The 24,316-nt window shown below is 34.6% G+C and overlaps 1 protein-coding gene across 3 annotated transcripts in view; it reads left to right on the top strand.

Annotated features, from left to right (window-relative positions):
* Positions 1 to 18,984, top strand: part of LOC114330704 (ADP-ribosylation factor GTPase-activating protein 1) — a 73,839-nt gene extending 54,855 nt beyond the window's left edge. The window contains exons 4-8 of one of the 3 annotated variants that reach the window (XM_028280118.2): positions 2,807 to 2,921; positions 8,533 to 8,655; positions 9,616 to 9,675; positions 14,912 to 15,099; positions 18,593 to 18,984. In XM_028280118.2, coding sequence (XP_028135919.1) covers positions 2,807 to 2,921; positions 8,533 to 8,655; positions 9,616 to 9,675; positions 14,912 to 15,099; positions 18,593 to 18,848 — 742 coding nt within the window. In that variant the 3' untranslated portion in view covers positions 18,849 to 18,984. The remainder of the gene's footprint in view (positions 1 to 2,806; positions 2,922 to 8,532; positions 8,656 to 9,615; positions 9,676 to 14,911; positions 15,100 to 18,592) is intronic. The other 2 variants (XM_028280119.2, XM_028280120.2) reach the window with 2 other exon arrangements.
* Positions 18,985 to 24,316: the final 5,332 nt, after the last annotated feature.

A 24,316-nucleotide genomic window follows, 5' to 3' on the forward strand; every position in this document is an offset into this window, starting at 1 on the left:
TAATAATTTTATTATTGTGAGATGTAATATTTAAAAATAATTTTGAACCTTATAATTATCAGTATGTAAACCTATTTTATTTTTTCAATCCAAAACCGTTTGTCTAACGAAAAAAAGTCAAGAGGTTCTTTTTGTTAGCAACTAATAAGAGATTACAAAACTGATTTTTATTTTGATAAAAAACAGTGGCGTGCCATTTTTTAATGTAATAAAATTATATTTTGGTCAATATCAACGGTTCAAAAAAAGGTAGATAATAAATTATTTTCATTAAATTATAGAGAAATTTATCCTCTTTTAAAATATATAAAAATTAATATATCATTACATTTGTTTTTTTTGAAAAAAACTCAAAAATTTGCTACCATTTCAGTTAACGCCATCTAGCGGCGACAGAAAACGTCAAAAATTAAAAACCAAATAAGAGTTTTGTAGTGCAAATTATGCTCTTTCATATGAGCCTAAGTTTTCTAAAATCGGTCAAAAGAAACGGAAGAAATCTTGGTTTGTTTAAAAAAACAATTGAACTTCCCCCACCGCTTTATTTTGATAGATAGAACAAAACGTTTTAGACAAAAAATGTAGGGAAATGGTCTGTTAATATGAAAATGATATCATCGATAAACTTTCATTGGACAAAATTCTATAAAAATCCCATTTTTCTACTTTGTGTTGGTTGTTACGCCCTCTAGCGGACGTTTGATAAACTCGAAAATAATTTCCAGCAATTTCTCTTGGCGACTTTTACCATGATTTTTTTTTCTCAATTCTATACGACCAATATCTTATGAGATATGGCCGCTCGCTACCCTTAACTGATCACCCGGTACTTTACCTTCTAATATGATTTGAAGTAGATCATATCTTTCCCCTTTTAACACATTGCCCAAGTATTGCATTTTTCTTTCTTGGATTCTTCTTAGTAATTCTAAGAATCACGATTAAGAAAGTCAATTGGATAAGATAAATTATCAGTTACATGATAATTTATGATCGGTAAATTTATTTACAATAAAAATAAAAGTTATACAATAAAATATGGACCACCCAAACTATGGGATATGCTTAAAAAACTTTTCGAAAGATGTCTAAATGGAGAAAAAGTACAAGATGAATGGCTAACATCACATATTACTCCCATACATAAGAAGGGACCTAAAAATAACCCCAAAAACTATAGGGGAATCGCAGTCATCAGCACCATTGGAAGATTATACTCCAGGATATTAAGAAATGAAATAGAACAAGAAATTCAAGGAAAGCAAGCTGAACAAGCTGGTTTTCGTGCGGGACGTTCAACGGTAGACAATCTCTTCACTTTAAAAATAGCACTAGAAAAAAGAATACAGAGAAATCAGGAAACCCCTAGAAAAGGCCTATGATAGGTCCCCATAATAGAACTATGGAAGCCAAGACATCGGTATCGATGGAAAACTCATACAAGCAACTAAAATGTTAAATGATACCACTAACACCAGAATCAAAAACGGCAAAAATTTCACTTAGGCATTTAATACTTCAAAAGGCCTCCGACAAGGATGTTGTCTATCTCCCACTCTCTTTAAAATATACCTTGACCAATCCTTAAAGAGGTTGACAAAAGCAGTAAAACCGATGGGACTGAAAGTGGGAGACGACTCCCTATTTACATTATACTTTGCGGACGACCAAGTTGTTATAGCCCAAGGTCAAGATGACTTAAGCTATATGATTCGGAAGCTACATGAACACTACCAACAGGCAGGATTAGTAATAAACAGTGCTGTTTTTGTGACGGTACGCGCCGGTACGCCGTACCGGCACCTCTTGGGACAAAAAATAAAAAAATCAACAAAATTATAGACAAATTCCTGAATTTTTCCCTTGCTCCCAAATAGCTTTAAAACGCCATTATTGAGAATAAATTTAAAAAGTTTTCCCGGGGGTGGATCCCCCTTATGAACAATTCCCAGACCCTCAGGAACATTGCGTACCGGAACCTAAGCGTACCGGAACCTAAGCGTACCGGAACCATTGCGTACCGGAACCTTATATTGTTACAAAAACAGTACTGGTAATAAATATGGATAAGTCAGAATGCTTCATAGTGGGAAACGAAGACATTGAAAACCTACCATTGGAACAAGGACATATGGTTGGTGTGAAACAATGCAAATATTTGGGAGCTATATTTAACAAACGAGGAAATAGTGAAGATGAAATACAACACAGAATCAATAAAGGTAGAAGCATCACTAGATCCCTCAATTCAATTTTATGGGACAAAGATATCAGGAAGGAAACAAAGAGAAGAATATATGAAAGTATAATGAAGAGCGCTACAATCTACGGTGCAGAAGTTTTGGACATAAGTGCAAGAAATAAAAAGAAGCTACTTAGTACAGAAATGGACTTTTTGAGGAGAAGTTGTCAGGTTTCGAGATTAGAACATGTAAGAAATGAAACAATTAGAGAACGTATGAAAGTGGAAAAAACTATATTAGACGATATTGAAAAGAGACAGCTAACATGGTTCGGTCACATTAAAAGAATGAATGAGACTCGCTGGCCGAGGAAAATATTAGAGTGGGTCCCACCGGAGAGAAGACAAATAGGACGACCGCGGAGAAGCTGGAGGGACAATATTCAGGAGGCAGTGGATTCGAGGCAATTAGATGAAGATATGTGTTATGATAGAAAAAATTGGAAGCTGGGTATGGAGAGGCGGCGACAGCCATAGAAATCCATTATACTTACTTAAATTTGTTTACATCTGCATAACTGTATCTAATTGTTAACTCATGTATATTCTTTATTTTAATTTTAGTGACGTTCCACCGAGCCAAGGAGGGAAATACAGCGGATTTGGATATACAATGGAACCTCCACCTAGAAGCCAATCTCAAGAATTTGTAGATTCAGCCATATCATCTCTAGCTAATGTAAGAAATAAAAAATTATAGTATAGATAAACAATAAAAATGCAAAGTTTACTAAACTGATAGATAAAATTAACTCTAATATCAGGAGCTTGGAAGAGTAAGGGCGAACTGCAAAAACCATGTTTCGGGAAAACTGAGTTAATGTTTACAAACATGTTAGAATAGTAAGGGCGAACAACTAAAACTACAGAAACACGGGCGGGTTACAGAGGAGAAGGGGCGAACCTTGAACGGAAACGTAATGAAAGCCTTTGGGTTCGCCCTTGTTCTTCTAGAGGATGATGCAGTTCAGTTTCGGACATGAATTGATTGGTACATATATTATTTCTTAAAGAAAGTTAGGTGTATGAAGGGCGAAACATGCTGCTATAATATACAGACCAATTCTTTAAAAATATGTGAGGAAGATAAGACTGTTTTTGAAACGAGCATTGTGCGAGTTCGCCCTTACTTTTCAAGCTCCTGATATGTTCTTTAGTAATATTAGCCCTAATATTTTCTAAAAGTAGTTCATAATTTTTGTAATTAGGTGCATAACATGCATGTTTCCAAAGTCATTCATGAGTATTGCAAAGAAGAAATAGAAATCACTTGAGGTAAACTAAAAGTCAAACAATTAGGCATGCACGTCATAGATTTAATGACATCATAACCCACCGGTACAAACTTGACGGCAAACAAATTCAACAAATTTTACCTCATATTCGCTCCGTGCGTGACTATGGTGGGGATACACGAAACTGCCAGCGTCCGTAGCGGCGAAATATGATAATTTTGGCGATTTTTTGTAATATCACTGTCATTGTTTGTTTAACAAATTTTATCAAAAATGGTAAATAAATATTACATATTAACGTCAAATATGTCATATGTGTATCATATGCTTAACGTCAAATTGTGGTCGCCAAAAATGTCAGGCGACTACACTAGGTGTCGCGTCAGTCATACACGGAGCAAATATTAGTTTTTTCGCTACCGTTAAGTTCAGCAGGAAAGCGCTGTTGCCAAATAAAAAACATGTATTTACCACCGGCTACACTGTTTCTCTTTGTTTTTAAGAGTGTGAAACAAAGATAACTGTCTGTAAGGCAGGCCGCACATCAAAGAAACCTGAAACGTAAATTACGTTTCATGGAAATAAACCACTGCTAAACAAATATATGTCCGGCCATTTATGAAACTCTCCGAAAATAAAAATGTGTCATGAGCATGAATCACACTCGTTTCATTCGTAGGCGGACTTTGAGATTTGTTTAGCAGTGTTTTATTTTTATGAAACATGTTTTTCGTTTCATGTTTCATGTTTTTCGTTTCATGTTTCTTTGGTGTGCGGCTTGGCTTATATAAGTGTCGAAGTCATGTTTTCCTTCAAAAGATTTTGTAAAATTTTTGTTATTTCTTTTTCTTCTTGTATGGCCTTTGGGAGCTGTGCCCATTTAGCCAGCTACATTTCTTAAAATTAAAGCCTATTAACTAAACCCACTATACAACAAGACTATCTAATCGACCAATCAAAATAGGGAAGGGAAAGTGAAGTTAATTAAAAAAACTGTCATTAAAATATAAACTCAATAAATAAAATATAATTTGAAAACAATAATTTGACATTAATCCATATAATACTTAATCCCACTTCTGACACCAGAAAGAAGACCGCATTTTCTGCTGGAAATGGGCTCTACCAGTTCAAAGTGATGCCATTCGAATTGTGTAACGCACCTGCCACGTTTGAACGTTTAATGGAGCTAGTACTTAGAGGACTTACATGGAAAATCTGTCTGATATACCTCGACGACATTATGGTCGTCGAAATCTTTTCCGATGACCATAATGTCGTCGTGGTATACCAGACAGATTTTCCATGTAAGTCCTCTAAGTACTAGCTCCATTAAATGTTCAAACGTGGCAGGTGCATTACACAATCCGAATGGCACTTTGAACTAGTAGAGCCCATTTCGAGCAAAAAATGCGGTCTTCTCTCTGTCTTCAGGGTGTACTGCAACTTGCCAATAGCCGCTTTTGAGGCCCAGAGTGGAAAACCATTTCGACTCAGCCAAGGCACTAAGTTTATCGTCAATACGGGGCAGTGGATAGCTGTCCTTCTTGGTAACGCTATTCAGTCTCCTGTAGTCGACACAGAACCGAGTGGAGCCATCTTTTTTGGTTATTAACACCACCGGAAAAAACCAGGGGCTACTCGACTCTTCGATAACATTCTCCTTCCACATATCTTCAAGGATGGCAAAAGCTTCTTTTTGTTTTGCAAATGGAAGACTTCTTGGTGCTTGTCTTATGAGGTTGGAGTTGTCAGAGTTTATCCGATGTTGGAGTAAGTCAGTGCGGCCAGTTATTTTTCTTTTAAAGAAGATGTCACTTTCATTCTTGATGAACTCTTCTGCTTTTTGGTATTCATCTTCAGATAGATGGCCCCATGACTTCTTAAGATTTTAATTTTAAAAGAAATCCATTGTGATCGTATTTTCACAAATCATATGGTAAAATGACAATTGTAATTTTATGTCATTGTATAGTGAAATTAGATTTTATATTTATTTATTTTTACATTAAAATATTTAAAATATTACTATTCTGGCAAATATTTATATAAATATTGATGTTTATATAAAATTAAATCTGATGAAAATGATGTTAAATCTGACAACTGTCAGTGTCAGATTTAACTAAAATGTCATGTAATGATTTGCGACATTCTTAAAATCCTATATGACGTCAAAATTAATGACGCACTGAAAAAAGGGGTTTGGGATCATCTACATTAACATTTATCACACGAATCCAATTTGGTGGAAGTTATTTGGGGATAGAGTTATGTCATAACAAATGGCTTACTTCAATTATGAATATGGGGGGGGGGGGTTTCGAAAGTTATGCAAAAAGTTTATTACTATTGTCAGATTTATTAATGTAGATTTTTCAAGTGGATATATCGTAATTGAACCAAGGAAATTAATGTTCTAATTTTAAATTAAGACTACATGAAGACCCTGAAGAAATTTGAAAAAGTAACGACATTCAACTACCTGGTAGTAACATATTAATAACTGACAAAAGAAATGAATTCAAGCAAAAATTGTAAAGGGATTGTAAATATGCAACACCATTAAAAATACAACAGTGTAATACAGATTTGAACTGAAATTTAATAAAAGACAGTAAAAGTACAGTAGACTCTCTCTATAACGAACACGGGTATTACGAGGTTTCGCTCATAACGAGGTACACTAGATGTCCCTTGAAGTTATTATTGAACTATGACACCTCTATAACGAGGCATATTTGGTTATAATGAAGAAAAATGAAATCGAATAATATGTTTCTTTACCTGTTTTTGGCGTGGTGATGGCTATAAATAAATACCCCACTGCCTGTATATAGGAATGCGCGACATCTGTGTGCTTACCGAGGCCAGTGCTGTAATAAATTCCACCGCCTGTAGTAAACTTCTTCCTGTCTATTTATCTATCTACCGATATTGAATGTTACAATTTACAATGGCCAAGTTTCATTGTTGAAGTCGACCATCGACACCTAATAAGCTATGTAAGAGGCATCAAAACATTTCAGTAGTGGTGATATGCACAATATTATTGTTGTCTGATATAACGAGATCCGCTTATAACGAAATAATTAGTCCGCCATTTCAGTTCTCGTTATAGAGGGAGTCTACTGTATCTGATTTGCATTTTGATTACTTTAATATATTGCCTAATATATTTTTAACAAATTTCTCAAATTGAGTTCTCAATCAAAACTCGATGAGTTTTGATTCAAATCAGTCTTCTTGCGAAACCTCTTTGATAACGGGTAGACCCAGAAACACGGTGTCAGAGGATGCCAAGAGACTCGATTTGAATCAAAACGAAACCGTTTACTTTGTTTTTACACTTTACTCAGTATACGAGTAAAAAAATATGACGATTCGGATAGGCAAGCTGAGATGCATCGATGGAATATTTTTCCTAAGCGTCGTCCGTTTAATATTTATACACTCAGACAAAAATATGGCATATTTTATTTTTGAAGTACATCTTATTCCTGTTAAAAAATTTTGTACTTTTTATTGCTAAATGAGTTGAGCTGAACTATCCTACTTATATTTATTGTCAAGTAACTTGCATATTGCAAAGTCACAACTAATTTGTAGAGAAATTAATGAAATAGTCTGATTTTGCTTATAACATTTAATTAGAAAAAGAAACAATAACGACAATAGAACAATTTTTTACGGCAATATTGTAACAATTTAGTACCTAGTATTTCCTCCTCTAGCTCTAATGATTGCCTGCATCCTTTTGGACATGCTTCGCAGAATATCTTGGATGGTTTCTTGCGGAAGTCGATTCCATTCTTCCTGTGCAACAATTCTTAATGCTTCAGTTGAGTTTGGAGCTAGATTTCTTGCTCGTATACGTCTTTTTAGGATGTCCCATATATGTTCTATGGGATTTGCATCAGGGCTCATTGGTGGCCAGTCTAGAGCCTCAACTCCAACATCCTCAATGATGTTCGTTCCAGTTAACGTGGGCTCTTGCAAAGTGCAACCTTTGAGTTTTATGCCGTGGTAGGAGAAGTGGCCGTTTTGGATTCAAACCAACCTCTTTAAGTCTTCGAGTCACAGTTTTGGCACTTACATTAACTTGTCTTGTGATCAGTAACTCATTTTTGAGATAAGAAGCTAAAGTGTACGATTTCGCAAAGAATTAAATCTTAAATATTGGTCCTCTCTTGACGTTGTACATCTTTTCGTCCTTGACCAGGTCGCCTTTGGTATTCCCCAGTCTCATTGTATCGCTTTACTATACGAGAAACAGTCGACTGATGGATATTCGCTATCCACGCAATATCTTCTTGTCTGTAACCCTCATTTCTTAAAGTAACAATTCTAGCACACACTACCTCACTTAAATAATGTGGCATATCTGCAAGAAAACTGCAGAATCGAAAAATAAAACTCTCCAACTGACATATTCTAACTGACAATTCAACAAAACAAGAATTGTCAAGTCGCCAAAGTACACTTTCCATAATATGCAATGTTTGTTAATTTGTTACATTACTGCATATATTCAGTTATAAAGACTATGTTTAATCATTTATTTATCTCTAATCAATTAAAATACATCAAATAAATAAAATAAATAGATAAATAAATAAATAAAAAAATACTTAACATTTAAAAGATCAAAAATAAACAAATAATAACGATTGAAGATTAAATATGCAATATTTTTATCCATGAGTATATATCTGGGCTAACAGCTTGCTTGCATCGTTGTCGACATTTATTTCTTCGTTCCCAGCTAGAGGTCACTCTAACCATATTCCGGTGTAAATATTTACAGTATTACACCAACCTCTCGGTGAGTTTTGATTCAAATCAGTCTTCTTGCGAAGCCTCTTTGATAAGCATGGTAAGATGGTCAGAGGATGGCAAGATACTCGATTTGAATCAAAACGAAACCGTTTATTTTGTTTTTAACAAATTATCCACAAATATGAGCAAGATTAGTGTTTCATATGCCCGCAGTAAGTCCGTATTGTATATCTAAGTATTTGCGTTTTGTAACAATAATTTGTTTTTTTTTTGCAGGGTTGGTCCTTCTTGTCCTCTTCAGCAACAAAACTAGCGAGCAAAGCGTCCGAAAACGCCGTTAAATATGGAGGATTAGCAAGTCAGAAGGTAGTTGAAGTTAGTTCACATGTAGGGGAAAAGGTTTGTTTTTGTGTTTGTCAAGTTATGCTTTTCATTTGTTGTTTCGTTTCTGTTTTTATTAGTTTTATTATTTCGTTCTAGTTTTCTGAGGTTATAGGCTTTTGTGTAGTATGAAGTTTTGAAGTTATAAAATTGATGATTGATCAGTCGAAACACAGTTTAAATCTGTTATCTGACATACGTTGTTAACCTTTAATTACCCGCGCATCTAGTTATAACATAACTACACGCGTGGCGTACTTTATACGCCATAAGAAAATACACTTAAAAGCGGATTTGTTTTTTTTTTTTTTTGGAAAAATACACTTAGTTGTTTGCTATAAACCTTATTCGGCATCAGTGAATAATTGGAGTTCCTTCTCAGTAAGCCAATTGGGATTTATAACTGGAATCATGGAATAACTGGATTCCATGATAAATAAAATTTCTAATAAAAAAATTTTTGAAATGTTATTTTTTACAGGATAAAAAGTATTTTTTATAAAGAAAAATATATTTTGTGCCATAATTACTAAAAAACAATTGAAATATGTACTTATATTAAGACTTATATTAATATAATCGTGGCGTATATTGACCACCACCGGAAAAAACAAATAATAAACTGTAAATTACGATCTTCCCAGACCGCCGATTATAACGAAACTAAAACCAAATTGTAAAGTACATTCCAGTGATAGGTTAGAGAGATAAACAAGATTAAAAATTAAATTTTTAAATATATTTGCAGTAGATTTCTTATATCTGGCGTACAAAATACGCCAGCGCGTGTAGTTAAAGGTTAATATTGTTTATAATATGTTCATACTTTTCTTAGTTTTGGCTACATTTATTTTATTAAGTATATTCATTACTTACATAAAATAATTATAAAAGCCATGATTTCAGAAAATCGCAAAAGTTTAAGTGTCTTAATTTATCTTTTTGTTTCCTTATTTTTATTTTTTTTACGTTCATTAGGTTAGAGAAGGAACACTATTAGAAGAAGTTGGTTGTCAAGTTACTAGTTTAACCAATAAGGTAATTATAAGTTATTATGATGGTATTTTAATTATTAATTTTTCAATAGTACTATTGCATTTTGATTAGAATAAAACACTATCATTTTATAGTCTTAATAGGGGTTTTTAAGAAGTTGTTTTATTTTATTTGAATTTAACTGTTTAAATTTAATTTAAAAGACATATGAGGCAATAAGCTACAAAACGTTCTGCAGCTGTACTCTAGGCAATACAAAGTTTATTCGGAGATAACTCGCTTTCAAAAAGGTGATACTTGATTTAAAATAGATTCATAAATCAATAAACATCTAAAATAATTCTGTCTTTTTCAAAATCATTCAAAATTCATTTAGAACAATAGACTAAGAGCCGCTATAGGTGAAATTTGCTAATTATTTTAGGCACAATAAGACCCTATAACTTAAATAGTAGAACCTAAAAGAAAACGTTTGAACACTGTGCCGTCACTTTTTAGTGACACATGCGTCGACAGTGGCGCATAAGGAACTTTTCGCGTAAGGAAGGGATAAATAAATTAAAAGGTACCCTTCCTCACTCCCAGAATTTAATTTTTTTGATTTTTTTAAGTTCTATGTGATTAAACAATTAGGCTCAGCGTAATTTTATCCCGCCACCCCCTTCCCCCTTCTCCCACCATCAAAAAATTCATTTTTTGTTTTTATTTTTTTTTTAGATGGGATGCAATCAATTTTAAAATTTCAAAAAATTCATAGACATAGTTGAGGATTTTCCAAATCATGTCTATTTTTTATAGATCAGTAGGTTGAGTATACATAACCTCAAAAATTTTTAAAATATTTTTTGTTTGAAAAAAGCGTGTAACTGTTTTTATGGAGTTTTTGGGGAGTTGGACGTGTTTCTCCCATTTATAAATGTTACAAAGGACTCAGTTACTTTAATTTATATGTAACGTATACAAAAACATTGATTTGATCTATTTTTAAGTCTATAAACTAGATAAAATCCCCAAAAAAACAGTTTTTTGGATTTTTTGAAGGGGCGAACTTTACGGAAAAATCTAAAAAATTAAAAACATAGTGTTTGATAAAATACACAAAATAGAAAAAAATAGTCCTCCAGCCACCTCCAAAAAAAAGTTACACGCTTTAAAAAATATATTTTAAACATTTTTTGAGGTTACGTATACTCAGCCTACTGATCTATAACAAATAGACATGATTTGGAAAATCCTCAACTATGTATGTCCATAAATTTTTTGAAATTTTAAAATTGATTGCATCCCACCTAAAAAAAAATACCATCGAAAAACGAATTTTTTGATGGTGGGAGAAGGGGAAGGGGGTGGCGGATAAAATTACGCTGAGCCTAATTTAAAAAAATTGAATTCTGGGAGTAACTGAGGGTACATTTTAATTTATTTATCCCGTCCATAAGTGGAAAGTTTGATGCGCCACTGTCAACGCATGTGCCACTAAAAAGTGACGGCACAGTGTTGATACGTTTTCTTTTAGGTTCTACTATTTAAGTTATAGGGTCTTATAGTGCCTAAAATGATTAGCAAATTTCACCTATACCGGCTTCTAGTCTACAAGCTTCCAATAAAAAGATAGAAAGTAAAATGAAATTTAATGATAAATATGTAAAAATATTTAAGACATCGGTCACAAATAGTGGTAAAGTGAATTAAGTGGGAAAAGAGCAAATTTCAAAGTTGAAAAACACTAAAGTCATTTAATGCAGTACTCTGAGATGCACAATGAAATAAATGCTGGTTTATCTTACGACGGGCCGTGGACAGAACGTGACGTGCCGTTGAACAATAGAAAGCGCACGTCCCCGGTGTCATCCCGTTCCGTTTTATGATAAACTAGCCAATGCTTTTCTTATCAGACGATTCTTAACGTGCCCCGTATGACGGCCGTGTCGTCCACTTCCCGTCCTAACATAAATCTGGCCTAAATCGTAAAAACGATAGCACCTTACTTAAAAGAGGACTTAACACAACTACCACTACAAGTCAAATCTGCGATATGGTCACAGGTTAATGCTAAAGAATCAGTTAATTCACTCTCGAATTTTGACGGTTCCAAATTTGCAATCAACTCCTGAGACAAAATTTTGAATGCGCGACGATAACGACCAATCACGGCAAACGTAAGATACGTTAGTTGTCATTAATCTGCGCAAAGGACTACAAATTTTGATGAATGAACATAGAGAACAAAGGATTTTCGCGGTGTGACCCTACTAACTCTTTAGCATTATACTGTGATTTGGCTAGAATTCCTTTGAATACTCTTTTCCTTATTATAGTGCGTTGGCGAATTATCTGAAGGTTAGACGTCTGTCTTTTGCGACGTCTTCTCCGTTGCCCTCAATTTTTCCTTGGATAATTAATTGAGGGATTGCGTATTTTCCCCCTCTCGGGATGTGGCCCAGGTATCCATTTTTTCGCCACTTAATCAAGTTGAGCAAATCTCTCTCAGTATTTGCTCTTCTTAAGACTTCCTCGTTTCTCACTCTATCTATCCATGGTATGCGGAACATTCTTCGCAAGGTCCACATTTTGAAAGCCTCCAACTTATTAATGGAAGATATTTTCAACGTCCATGTCCCCATGCCGTATAGCAATATGGACCATACATAGTACTTAACCATTTTGTAACGAAGATTGAAGGAAAGATTGCGGTTACAAAGTAGCGGTTTAAATTTAATTAAAGCTTGTCTTGCTCGTTCTGTACGGAATTTTATTTCTTGTTGAGGATCCCATTGATCATCCACCATCATTCCCAAGTATTTGAATGTTTTCACTTGCTCGATTGGAACATTATCTACTTGCAGTTGTATTCTTAAAAGTGTGTTCTTATTGCCATGCATTTAGTTTTTCCAGCATTTATCTTCAAGTCATATGTTTTTCCTGCGGTATTTATTTTATTTAGCATCAACTGCATATCATGCTCGTTATCTGTGATTATCGCGGTGTTGTCGGCGTAACGAATTTTATTTATCGGGTACCCGTTGGCCTTTATACCACAGTCCTTGCCTTGCAAGTGCCTCTGCAAAAACATTCTCCACATAGAGGTTGAACAACACAGGAGACAAAATACATCCCTGTCGCACCCTCTTAAAATTTCAAATTCCTTTGTTTTCGTCGATTTGTTCAGCCTCACTCGTGCTTTTTGAGTCCAATGGAAAACTTATAAGAATATGTAGCTGACAATTTTGTCATCATTGTCAATATTACTGCGATCAATTGTCAACTGCATATTCTTTGTTAAGTTATTCATTGATATCTCTATATTTGTAAGCTTGTTGATAGAACTGATGATATGTGTGAATTTATACACGAAACTTTTTTTGTATATCCAGTCTCTATGGATTACTCTTATATTCGTTTTCTGAAGAGGTTTTATATGTTTTAAAGTCATATTTATACAGTACGTAAATCGTTCAGCTGGACATAGGGAACAAACGTTGTATATATTTAGATACATAAATACATACATTGTATTATATTGAGATAATTGTGGCAACTGAGCTCTCTCGATGGCAATATGGTTGTTAGCATTAAGGGGCATTAACCTAAAAATTGACAACCAATGAACTGTCAATACGGATGGAATGGCCCTGTCCCATTCAAATAGTGAAGCGAGATTGCCACCAACATACAAGAGAGATAGGTCTGGATCCCACATATGAAAAAAAAGTTGATTAATAGCAAGCTGAAAATTTGTTAATAGCTTAAGGGTGTCTAGTCGGACAAACTTTGATATATGGGAACACTGGAACAGGGAAGTTTTAATTGTGGAACAGGTTAAAAATTTGGAACGATCAGACCACGAAAACGGCACATGTATTTTGTCCGACAGCACAGATTTAAACTCTCCGAACAGAGATTTTAAACTCTCATGCAAAAATCAGACTGCTATTTATCACCAAATGGGCGTTTTAATGAGTGGAACATGTAGAATATGTTAAATGACAGGAATTATGACAGGTGATAAATAGCAGTCTGATTTTTGCATGAGAGTTTAATGTCTGTTCGGAGAGTTTAAGTCTGTTCTGTCGGACAAAATAAATGTGCCGTTTTCGTGGTCTGACCGTTCCAGATTTTTAACCTGTTCCACAATTAAAACTGCTCCTGTTACAGTGTTCCCATATATCAAAGTTTATCCGACTAGACACCCTTAAGCCATTAACAAATTTTCAGCTTGCTATTAATCAACTTTTTTTTCATACGAGGGATCCAGACCTAGAGAGAGACAGAGAAGGTGCTGGAAAATTTGATAGGCCGTGTAATTTCAGTTGCTTATATCAACTTAAATCGGGGAAATGGACTTCATATTTTTTTAACTTGGTATCAGGGCTGATAGGCAGTATTTAAAAATTAAGTTAATAAAAAATAAAAAATTAAAAAAAAATATGAGGGCTATTTCCCCGATTTAAGTTGATATAGGCAACTGAAATTACACGGCCTGTCAAATTTTCCAGCACCTTCTCTGTCTCTCTCTAGGACCTCTCTCTTGTATCGTGGCCGCATTAATTTTCTTCGTGCCTATTCCATCCGTATTGACAGTTCATTGTTGACAACTCATTTCGACTGACACAAATAAACGTCAAAATATGACAATGTAGTAGCTAAATATTTTTGGCCTAAGCGAATGGGTAAACTGTCTAGTTTTGAAATTAGTTTTTAAATAAAAAATATTTTAAAAATTAAAGTAAAATTATGAACTCATTAATCATAAACTTTGTTTTTAATTTATTTATGGACAGCCTTGCCTAAAAACTCACTCATTCTATTCGTTCTAACAGCTCTATTGCACCAAAATCTCGTACTCGAACAGAAGCTTCAACTAACACAGGTTAGCGCCGTTGCCACAATTCTCTCAATGTATATTCCCTATGTCCAGCTGAACGATTTACATACTGTATACTACATGTGGTTCTTGATTAAAAGACATGTTATTTTCAATTATTTGTGTCACAGTTAAATTGTTCAATAGTTTATCTAACCACCCGAAATCCTGCCTGTTAGTGCGCCTTCGCCATTTTATTTTTTATTATTTTTTCGTAGATTCTTTGCTTGAGAGAACTTCATGTGATGTAGGATCTCCTTGGAGTGAGTCACTAGTGATAAAAAAAGTGAACTAATTGAACAACTACATTGATGAGTTATATTTGAATTCACAGTATTTTTAAATTTTAAATGTACTTATAGATCGAATATACTCAGGTGTCAAATATTTCATCACATTTTTTGTATTGTTTAGATGTCCGAACTGGGCAAAAGGGGGTGGAAAGAAGTGAGCAATTTAGGCAATGAGAACAACAGTGGCGGAGGATATGGTGAAGTAGCTGGGGACAATTATTCTCCGAGTGAAAAATCATCATTGTATAGTCAAGGAAACGGATATGTTAGAGAGGAGGATTGGAGTTGTAATAGTCAGCAAGGTTCGAAGTAAGTAACAGTTATTATGTCTTAACATAAACATTTTAAAGATCGTTTCTGCGATTAAAAACTATTTTTCTGTATTGCTGCAATATTAGTGTAACAATGAACTACCACAGAGAATTGAAATATTACATATTGTAAAATAATATTTCAATTTAAGTATGGAAGCCTATCGTTTATGCTGTGCCAGCTCGTCTCTCAGGCACCAACTCTGTTTAATATATATATATATATATATATATTTAAAAACATAAGATGTAGATCTTTGAAACACACTCAGTGAACCAAAGATCCAAGGTTATTGGTTTAACGACCACTCGTATTTCATCTATTTTATTTTATATATATATATATATATATATATATATATATATATATATATATATATATATATATATATATATGGAATGTGTCATCAGAAAAATGTCAGTAAACCCAAACAAAAATTCTTCTTCATCTACGGCACTACAGCCCAAATTGAGCCTTGGCCTCCTTTATTTTTTGCCCCCACCCTTGCTTGTCTGTGGCTGACTTCTCCATACACGGACTCTTAAAAGGGCTTGTGCGTCGCTATTTACTGTGTCTTTCCAGCGCTTTCTTGGCTTTTCAACCGGTCTCTTTCCTTGCATTCTAGCATTCAGTGCTCTTTTTGGTAGCCTATCCTCTCCCATTCTTATCACATGCCCGGCCCATTGCAATCTTTGTATTCTAATGAAGTCTGACAGGGGTGTTTCCTTATAGAGTTGATAAAGCTCGTTGTTGTATCGACTTCTGAAGATTCCGTTTTCCCTCACAGGACCTAGTATTCTCCTCAGTACTTTCCTTTCGAATGTGTCGAGTTTGTTTTTGGATGTTTTTTTCAGCACCCAGGCTTCACTGCCATAGCATGTTATTGGTCGAATTAAGGTTTTATAGATTCTCATCTTTGTATTTCGGTGGACACTTTTATACCGAAATATATGGGAGAGGGCAAAATAAGGTGTTTGCCTGCGTTATTCTCTTCCGTATTTCTCCATCTTCTGATCCGTCGGCATATATTTCTACTCCCAGGTATGTAAACTTTCCAACCGTTTCAATGTCATCTTCATGTATAAGGGTCATTCCATTTCAAATCACTCACTTTTGGAGCAAAAAAAAAATTTGGACCTCCGATTTGTCTGAAAATTGGTATATAGCTTTTGCGGGACGTAAAAATAAGATATTTAAGGTCAAAAAATCTTCTTCTTTTTTTCTCAAAATGTTATTTTATGCGATTTTACAGTGATTTGGTGTTTATTTATACAAATTTGCATTTTCTATCGTAAAGTATCAATGGAAAACATAATATTTTAATAGAAGGGACTCAAAAATGTCATTATATTGCATTATAACAAGTTACTTTGATTCAAAACAAGCTTTTGATCAAATTTTATAGTGTAGAAAACGTTAAAGTACCGTTTTTTACATTTTTATCCATTCCCAAAATACATCATAATCAATTTGGCTGAAAATTTGCCCACAGATAGACAAAACATAGGACTTGTAAGTGGTGAGAAGGATTTGAATTATATTACAATACCAAAAAAGTTACATGCAATATTATAGTCAAAAATAAAGGCGTCTACTGTAAGTACAATTAACTCGAAAATATCGACCTCACGACAAAAATTGTTAAAAAGAAATTGTAATAATTGTAAATACGATTTATTTGGAACAATTTCAGTTCCTACCATTTTTGTTGAAAAGTTAAAAATGGCGGAGATATTGAGCAAAACCGGTTCTCCTTTAAAATCAAGATGGCGGCTAACGTAACGGAGGAATTCATTTGTGATTTTAGATTTAGGCTACTATTGACTTTTTAAAACTTAGCCTTTTGCTAGCAGTTGCCGCTAGGGCATCATGCCATTTCGTTCGTTGCAATTCGGGACTGCACGCTGGGGTTTGTTTTGGTTGGATCAGGGAGAGCATCATATGTGCCTCCTGATGAGAGACTAATAAGTTTCGAAACCGGTAGAGGTGCTTGCGGCACTCTCTGATTGGACTGGAATATGGTTCGGCTGTATTTTCGTTTTGCAACGAAATTGAAAATGGTTATTCATTTTTTAAATAATTTATCGATTCGTAACACATGTGCTTGTATATATCTGTATTTGTCGTCGGTATACTTGTATAAGTTGCTAACCTTTCTGAAAAAATTGTGTTCACAATAAGTGAATTTTCTGTAAAATATTTAGCAAATGGCTTGAAGAAAATTGCCAGTTGATAATTTTCTAGTCGCTGTGTGCAAGTACTTGGAGGGGATACGAGAAAAGATTTTGTGCGAGTAGCGGAGAAATCTTCGTAACTTTCTTGAATTCATATTGTCAATTGAAATTGTCATATTGACATATTTCATACCTACTGTCATTGAAGAAAATGAAATTTCGCAAATGCTGTGTTATAAATTGTAAAAATACAACAAAAAATTGTCAATTTAAGTTCTGTTCGTTTCCAACTTCTAAGCACAAATTAATGCAAAGAGAAAAGGTGACTTCCATACAACGTTTACCTTTTAATAATATAACCTCAATCTTACTTTTTCGTCTTATTCTTTTTTGGGCTATGGCCTTGACAATTATCCAGTAACCAGGACTAATATAATTGGCCAATATAATTAAAAGTGCTACAAATGTTCTGAGCTATGAAACCAGGTGCCGCTCTTCCGAACTTGCACGGTCCCAATATGATTGGCACTGGCACAATGTCACATTATATCTTTGACTTGCCTTGAGCTTCTACTTCTAAGTTCTATTTGAATTCTGCAACTAGTTTTCCATGGAATTTTGTATCATGGGGAATATATAATTATTATTTGGGGTATTTTCAAAACGAAAAGGGATCAATAAACTATTGACAAATTGAAAAGTGACAGTGCATATTATAATCATCTCTAAAACGTCACTACTGTCAAAACAACTTCAAAATGTCAGGGGAACTAACCTTATATATACCCCATTCCACGAATATACGTCTGTTTTGGATTATCGCGACAACGAATATTTTACTGTGCAAAATATGAAGAACAAAAGTAAATTTCAAATTATATTGTTGTTTATTGGAGTAATTATTAGAGCAAAATACTTTCGTACTTCTTATGTTGCACACTAAAATATTCGTTGTCGCGATAATCCAAAACAGACGTATATTCGTGGAATACACCATACTTATTATACCGTCTTATTTTAGAAATATAGAATTTACTTAATTCTTTTTTTTTTCATCTTTTCAATATTTCTGGTCGTTTGGTTTATTCTACTGTATTTTTTTTAACAGTTATATATCACGCAACTCAATATATCAGTTTGTACAAGAAGGTGGATGAAAGTGGTTCTGAGTAGAGAAATACAATGTAAAATAAATGATATTTCTTATTATTGTTAGTACAGGCCATACATAAATTTTCGTGCTAGTTTTTATTCCGTCACCTTATTTTAATTACAATAATAATATTAATAATCGTTTTATTTGTTTTGTATTTTAGAGCATCAAGTCCTAAATCTCCCAATCAAAACTGGGAAGGAGATTGGAGTGGTTATCAAAATGAAGATCACGGTAGTTACCAATCCGATTTAAAAACTTATTCCTCAAATAGTATAACATCGCCAACAGAAGATAGATCCAGTAAAAGTAACAAAAAAGAAAGAAAACCCAAGGAAAAAGAAACACAAAAAAAGGTGGAAAATACGTGGAATGATAAGTGGGGAGATGATGAATTGTGGGAAAGTTTGAATAAATAAACATTTTATCCATCCTTTTAAAGGATTTAAATTCAATGAATAACTGTACAGATTGGTCCAAAAATGTGGAAATATTTAATTGTATGTAATATACACGGTGTTAACTTGTAACAGAATATATTTATCCAAAGTGCCATTGCATATATTTTATTTTTCCAAAGAACTTTAGCCATTTGCCAAATTAAAAATATTTCGACCGATATTTTAATGTAGACAAAACTAAATCTCCTAAATATATTTTTTTTAAATGCCAGGGAATTAGGGTGGGCCGAAAAAAACTTTTTATTTTATTTCGTGTTGCTATACCGCAGAAAAGTTGCTACTAGGATAGAGTTTTAAATTACAAAAAGAACTTTCAAATTGGTTGATATCTTCCGATCGCGCATTGGTCGTAAGATTTAAAAAAATTGGTTGTTTTTGAAATTTTTATTGCAATTCAGTTGTTTTTTTTATTTAAGTCTTGTGCCTGACACATGAAAAGTAGGGCCGTTAAGTTGGTTTTATATTATTAAAAGCGTTGTATTTTCAAAGAAGAAAATAGCAAAAAACGATATTTTTTAATATTTTATGGAAGATGCGCGACCGGAATATGTCAATATATCTTGTGTTCTTTGCTTTATTTTAATCCTGACCCCTCAAGGAAAAATGTACGCGGTATAGCAAAACAGGATAAAATATTTTTGTGTTTATAAAAAAATTTCAAAAACAACCAATTTTTCAAACTACGACCAATGCGCGACCGGAAGATATCAACCAATTTGAAAAATTCTTTTTGTAATTTAAAACTCTATTCTAGTAGCAACTTTTCCGCGGTATAGCAACACGAAATAAAAAAAAAGTTTTTTTTGGCCCACCCTAGTGGGAATATTTAACAGTATTATTCCAGTAAAATAAAAAATACAAATCTATGAAATTAGGAATTTCGAGGTTAAATTGAACATTTTAGGATCTGGTATTAGCACTGCTGGCTGTAATGACGTCCCTCATTTTCTGTTGCTTCTTATCAGAGACTGTATGTACTCCAAATCCAAAATGTCCCATTCTTCCGTTAAAGCATTTCCTAGTTCATCTGGAGGGACGATACAGGCTCTTACGCGTTTTTGTAGGTAGTCCTTCTTCTTATTCTTAAGGTGCCGAGACCGTTTGTCGATCGTTGGCTCTCATGTTGCCCAGCATATTAACAATCATTGTCTTATTTACAGCCGCACGAAATGGTTCAGTGCTAGTTTTCCCAAACCATTGGCGTAGGTTTTTAAGCCAAGAAGTTGTACGGCGGCCCACACTTCTTTTTCCCATTATTTTCTTCCCAAACGTTGCAAAACCCTTTCGTTTGTGACTCTTTCTACCCAACTGATCTTCAGAATACGGCGGTAGACCCACATCTCAAATACTTCTAGGTTTTTTAAAAGCGATTCTGTCAGGGTCCATGCTTCAACCCCGTAAGGTAGTACTGGGAATATATAACATCGAACCATTCTTATGCCAAGTTCCAAATTTTGATCATGACTGCACAGGATTTTCTTAAATTTCATAAAACTTGTTCTTGCTTTGGCAATTCTACTTTTTATTTCTGTACTAGGGTTCCAGCTTTCATTAATATGAGTACCCAGATATACAATATTACTTACTCGTTCAATTGAGTCATTACCGATTGTTACGTTATAGTTATTATTATTTACGGCTGCCTGTTTACTAATAACCATAAACTTCGTTTTTCTTGCGTTGAGTTTGAGTTAGGTAGTCCTAAACATGCTCAATTGGGCTAAGGTCTGGGATGACTGCTGGTCAATCGAGAACTTGCGAAGCGTTGTCTTACAGAAAAACGAAATGATCTGAAATAATTGGAACAAAGGGCACGACATTTTCTTCAAGAACCTCTTTTATATACCAATCAGCTGTTAGGGACCCCGTACGAAACACTGTTCATTCTGTGTGACCTGCAAAGCAGATGCCTCCCCATATCGTAATCGAGCCACCTCCAAAATGTCTGCCTGATCTTATGTTACACAGAGCTAATCACTCACCGACGCGTCCGTAAACTGGAATACGTCTGTCGGATCCACAAAGTGTAGTAAATCTTGATTCATCGGTAAAAAGAATATTAGCCCAGTCGTTAATATCCCCATCGACATGTTGTCGTGCGAACCTTAAATGTCATACTGTGTGCCCTCGTTAACAGTGGAGCAGTAACAGGCATTCTGGCTCTTGATTCCAAATTCCCTTAATCTGTTTCTAACCGAATTGACACTTATTCGAACATTACAGACTGTGGAAAGTTCATTTCGCAGCTACCTAGCAGTAACATGACGTGTACACAAAGTCTGCAGACGTAAATAACGGTCAGCTGCGGGTTCGTGCACCTAAGACGTCCTGGATCTGGTCTTGTGTAATCTCCAGTTTCTCTATACTTTCCTAAAGCTCTTAAAACGCTGGATTGGTGGATTCCCATAACATCAGCAACATATTGCTGCAATCGTCCATCTCCAATTAAAACTACGATTTGGGCTGCTTGTTCTGACGTTAAATTACTCATTTATTTTTCTAAGAATGCTCCTCATTGAAAAATCAAACAGGCATAGTGCACAGATCAAATTCTCGTACACAAACTTCCAAAATAAATATTCGCTCTTATCAACGTTTTGTTTACTTTCTTTTTCAGCAAAAACACATTTCAACCTTGAAATGTTATGGGTTTTTAGACACCTAAAGAAGACAATAGACGAGTATTATATTAACATTCGGCTAAAAATTAAAAATTACTTTTAATCGTTTTTTCTGTCTTAAAAATTATGCGATACTTTTTGTGTATAGTTTTGTGTATATTATTAGTGTATATTATTTGGGCCTAAAAAACAAGTGAGGTTTCTTATCAAATATTTCTAAAAAAAATTCTAAACATGTAAAAGTAATATAATAGTAAATATATATATATATATATATATTATGTTGTAGGCAATCGGCGAAACACGTCATTACGTGAAAAGCCTAGCCATTACACGTATTGCCGGCAAACGCTGTATTACAATAATTATTACTTTAGTAGTAGTAAACTTTGTATCTGGGGCTTTTCGTTGTTTTCCTCGTAATACGAGAGATGTCGCTGATTTGCGTCTCAAAAGGTGGGTTCATTGCATCGCGATGTTTTGCCTTAAAAGAGGCAGAATGTTTATATTCCCTTCAGAGTTGTGACTGCATAATCTTCACTGATGATGCATAAGGATGCTGAAATAGTTGCTATATGGAGATGGTAGTCCAACTCTGAATCGAATATAAACAAAACCTGCCTTGAACCCTTTTTAATCTTTTTCATTTTACTCAGTTTTTGAGTATTTAGAAACTGTCTTTCGGTCCTTTTCCTAGACGAAGAGAAGGTAAATGCGTGGCCTAAGTGTCCTCTATTTGCTTTCTCCTATTTTCGTCGTCTCTACGTGATTATATATTGTAAAATCCGGAGATATGGGATGCAGCCAGAAAGCAGTTTATTAACGAAAAGTCTTTGATTTAAAATATTGTTTATTATATTTTTATTTCAATTATTCTAATTGTTTAAAAAGTAGTAAACTTTGTATCTGGGGCTTTTCGTTGTTTTCCTCGTAATACGAGAGATGTCGCTGATTTGCGTCTCAAAAGGTGGGTTCATTGCATCGCGATGTTTTGCCTTAAAAGAGGCAGAATGTTTATATTCCCTTCAGAGTTGTGACTGCATAATCTTCACTGATGATGCATAAGGATGCTGAAATAGTTGCTATATGGAGATGGTAGTCCAACTCTGAATCGAATATAAACAAAACCTGCCTTGAACCCTTTTTAATTATTACTTTGTTTGACTGATATTATGCGCCATTTCAGAGATTGCCGTCTACGGTTTAGACAAACGGTGATACCGCCCGAATGATTGAACGTTACAGCGTCTGACGGTTGTATGTTTAGTCAATTCAGTCGTCGAATTAAGATTTTATCACATCTTCTTAGAGTGCCTGTCCGTTCCGAACGTTGGCGATCATTCTGGCTATGATAACTTTGTTAGTTGCTATACGGAATAGTTGTGTTGAGGTCTTTCTATACCATGCTCTCATGTTAGCAAGCCAGGATATTCTTCTTCGTCCTGGGGCCCTTTTTCCTTCAATTTTACCTTGTAAAATGCACTGGAGTAGCTCGAATCTGCCTTGATTTCTCATTATATGCCCCAAGTACTACAGCTTACGGCCCTTCACGATGTTGACTAAATCTGCGGTTGTGTTCATCCTCCGTAGTACTTCTTCATTGGTGACTTTGTCTGTCCATGGTATCTTCAGGATCCTTCTGTACAACCATAGCTCAAAAGCTTGAAGTTTCGATAGAGTTTCCGCCTTCAATGTCCACGTTTCTACTCCGTATAGAAGCACTGAGTACACGTAACATTTAAGGAGCCTTATTTTTGTTTTTAGAGTGATAGCATGGCTCTTGAACACAGAGCTCATAGTCAAGAATGCACTCTTTGCCTTTCCGATACGACATTTAATCTCTTGAGTATTGTCCCACGACTCGTTGATTATAGTTCCCAAATAGTTGTATTGTGAGACACGTTCAATTCTCACTTGGTTCACATACAGATTTACTCCAGTTATGTTTTGCTTGCTGATGATCATTAGCTTGGTTTTGATGGTGTTTATATCTAGCTATTGGTTTCAGTTATTTTATTCATTAAGTTTTGCAGCCCTTCTATGGTATTGGAAAACACTATTGTATCATCTGCATATCGCAGGTTACTGAGCTTGACTCCATTTATTGAGATGCCTTCATCAATATCTTTTAGAGCCTCTTCAAAAATGTGCTCTGAGTACAGATTGAATATCAGCGGTGAAATTATGCATCCCTGTCTCACTCCCCTTAAGATTTTGACCTGATCTGTATATTCTCCATGTATTCGGAGCACTGCTGATTGATTCCAATACAGGTTAGCTATTATTTTCAGGTCTCTTCCGTCAATCCCTGTCCTCTTCAGCACTTCCATCATTTGTTCATGTCGGACTCTATCGAAAGCCTTTTTGTAGTCAATCAGGCATGCAAAAACATCACAGCTGACATCTCTACATTTCTGAAACAACACCTGCACGCTAAATAAAGCCTCCCTCGTACCAATGGCGTTCACAAATCCAAACTGATTGGGCACAATTTGTTCTTCGCATTTTCGGTAAATTCTATTATGGATGACTTTTAAAAATAGCTTGAGAAGATGGCTCATTGGGCTTATGGTCCTATAGTTTTCACAAACTTTTGCTCCTGGTTTTTTGGGCAACGGTACAAACTCAGATTTGAGCCACTCTGCTGATATTTTTCCTGCCTTGTATATGTCATTAAATATTTCAGCTATTTCAGTTCTGCAGGTATTTCATCAAGTCCCGGTGCCTTTCCATCCTTCATTTGTCTGATGGCTGTGGTTACTTCTTCTGGTAGAATTTCGGGACCTGAATTATCTTCAATGGTGG

Source organism: Diabrotica virgifera, chromosome 2 (genome assembly GCF_917563875.1).
Source record: "Diabrotica virgifera virgifera chromosome 2, PGI_DIABVI_V3a".
In the NCBI taxonomy this organism is placed as follows: Eukaryota; Metazoa; Arthropoda; class Insecta; order Coleoptera; family Chrysomelidae; genus Diabrotica; species Diabrotica virgifera.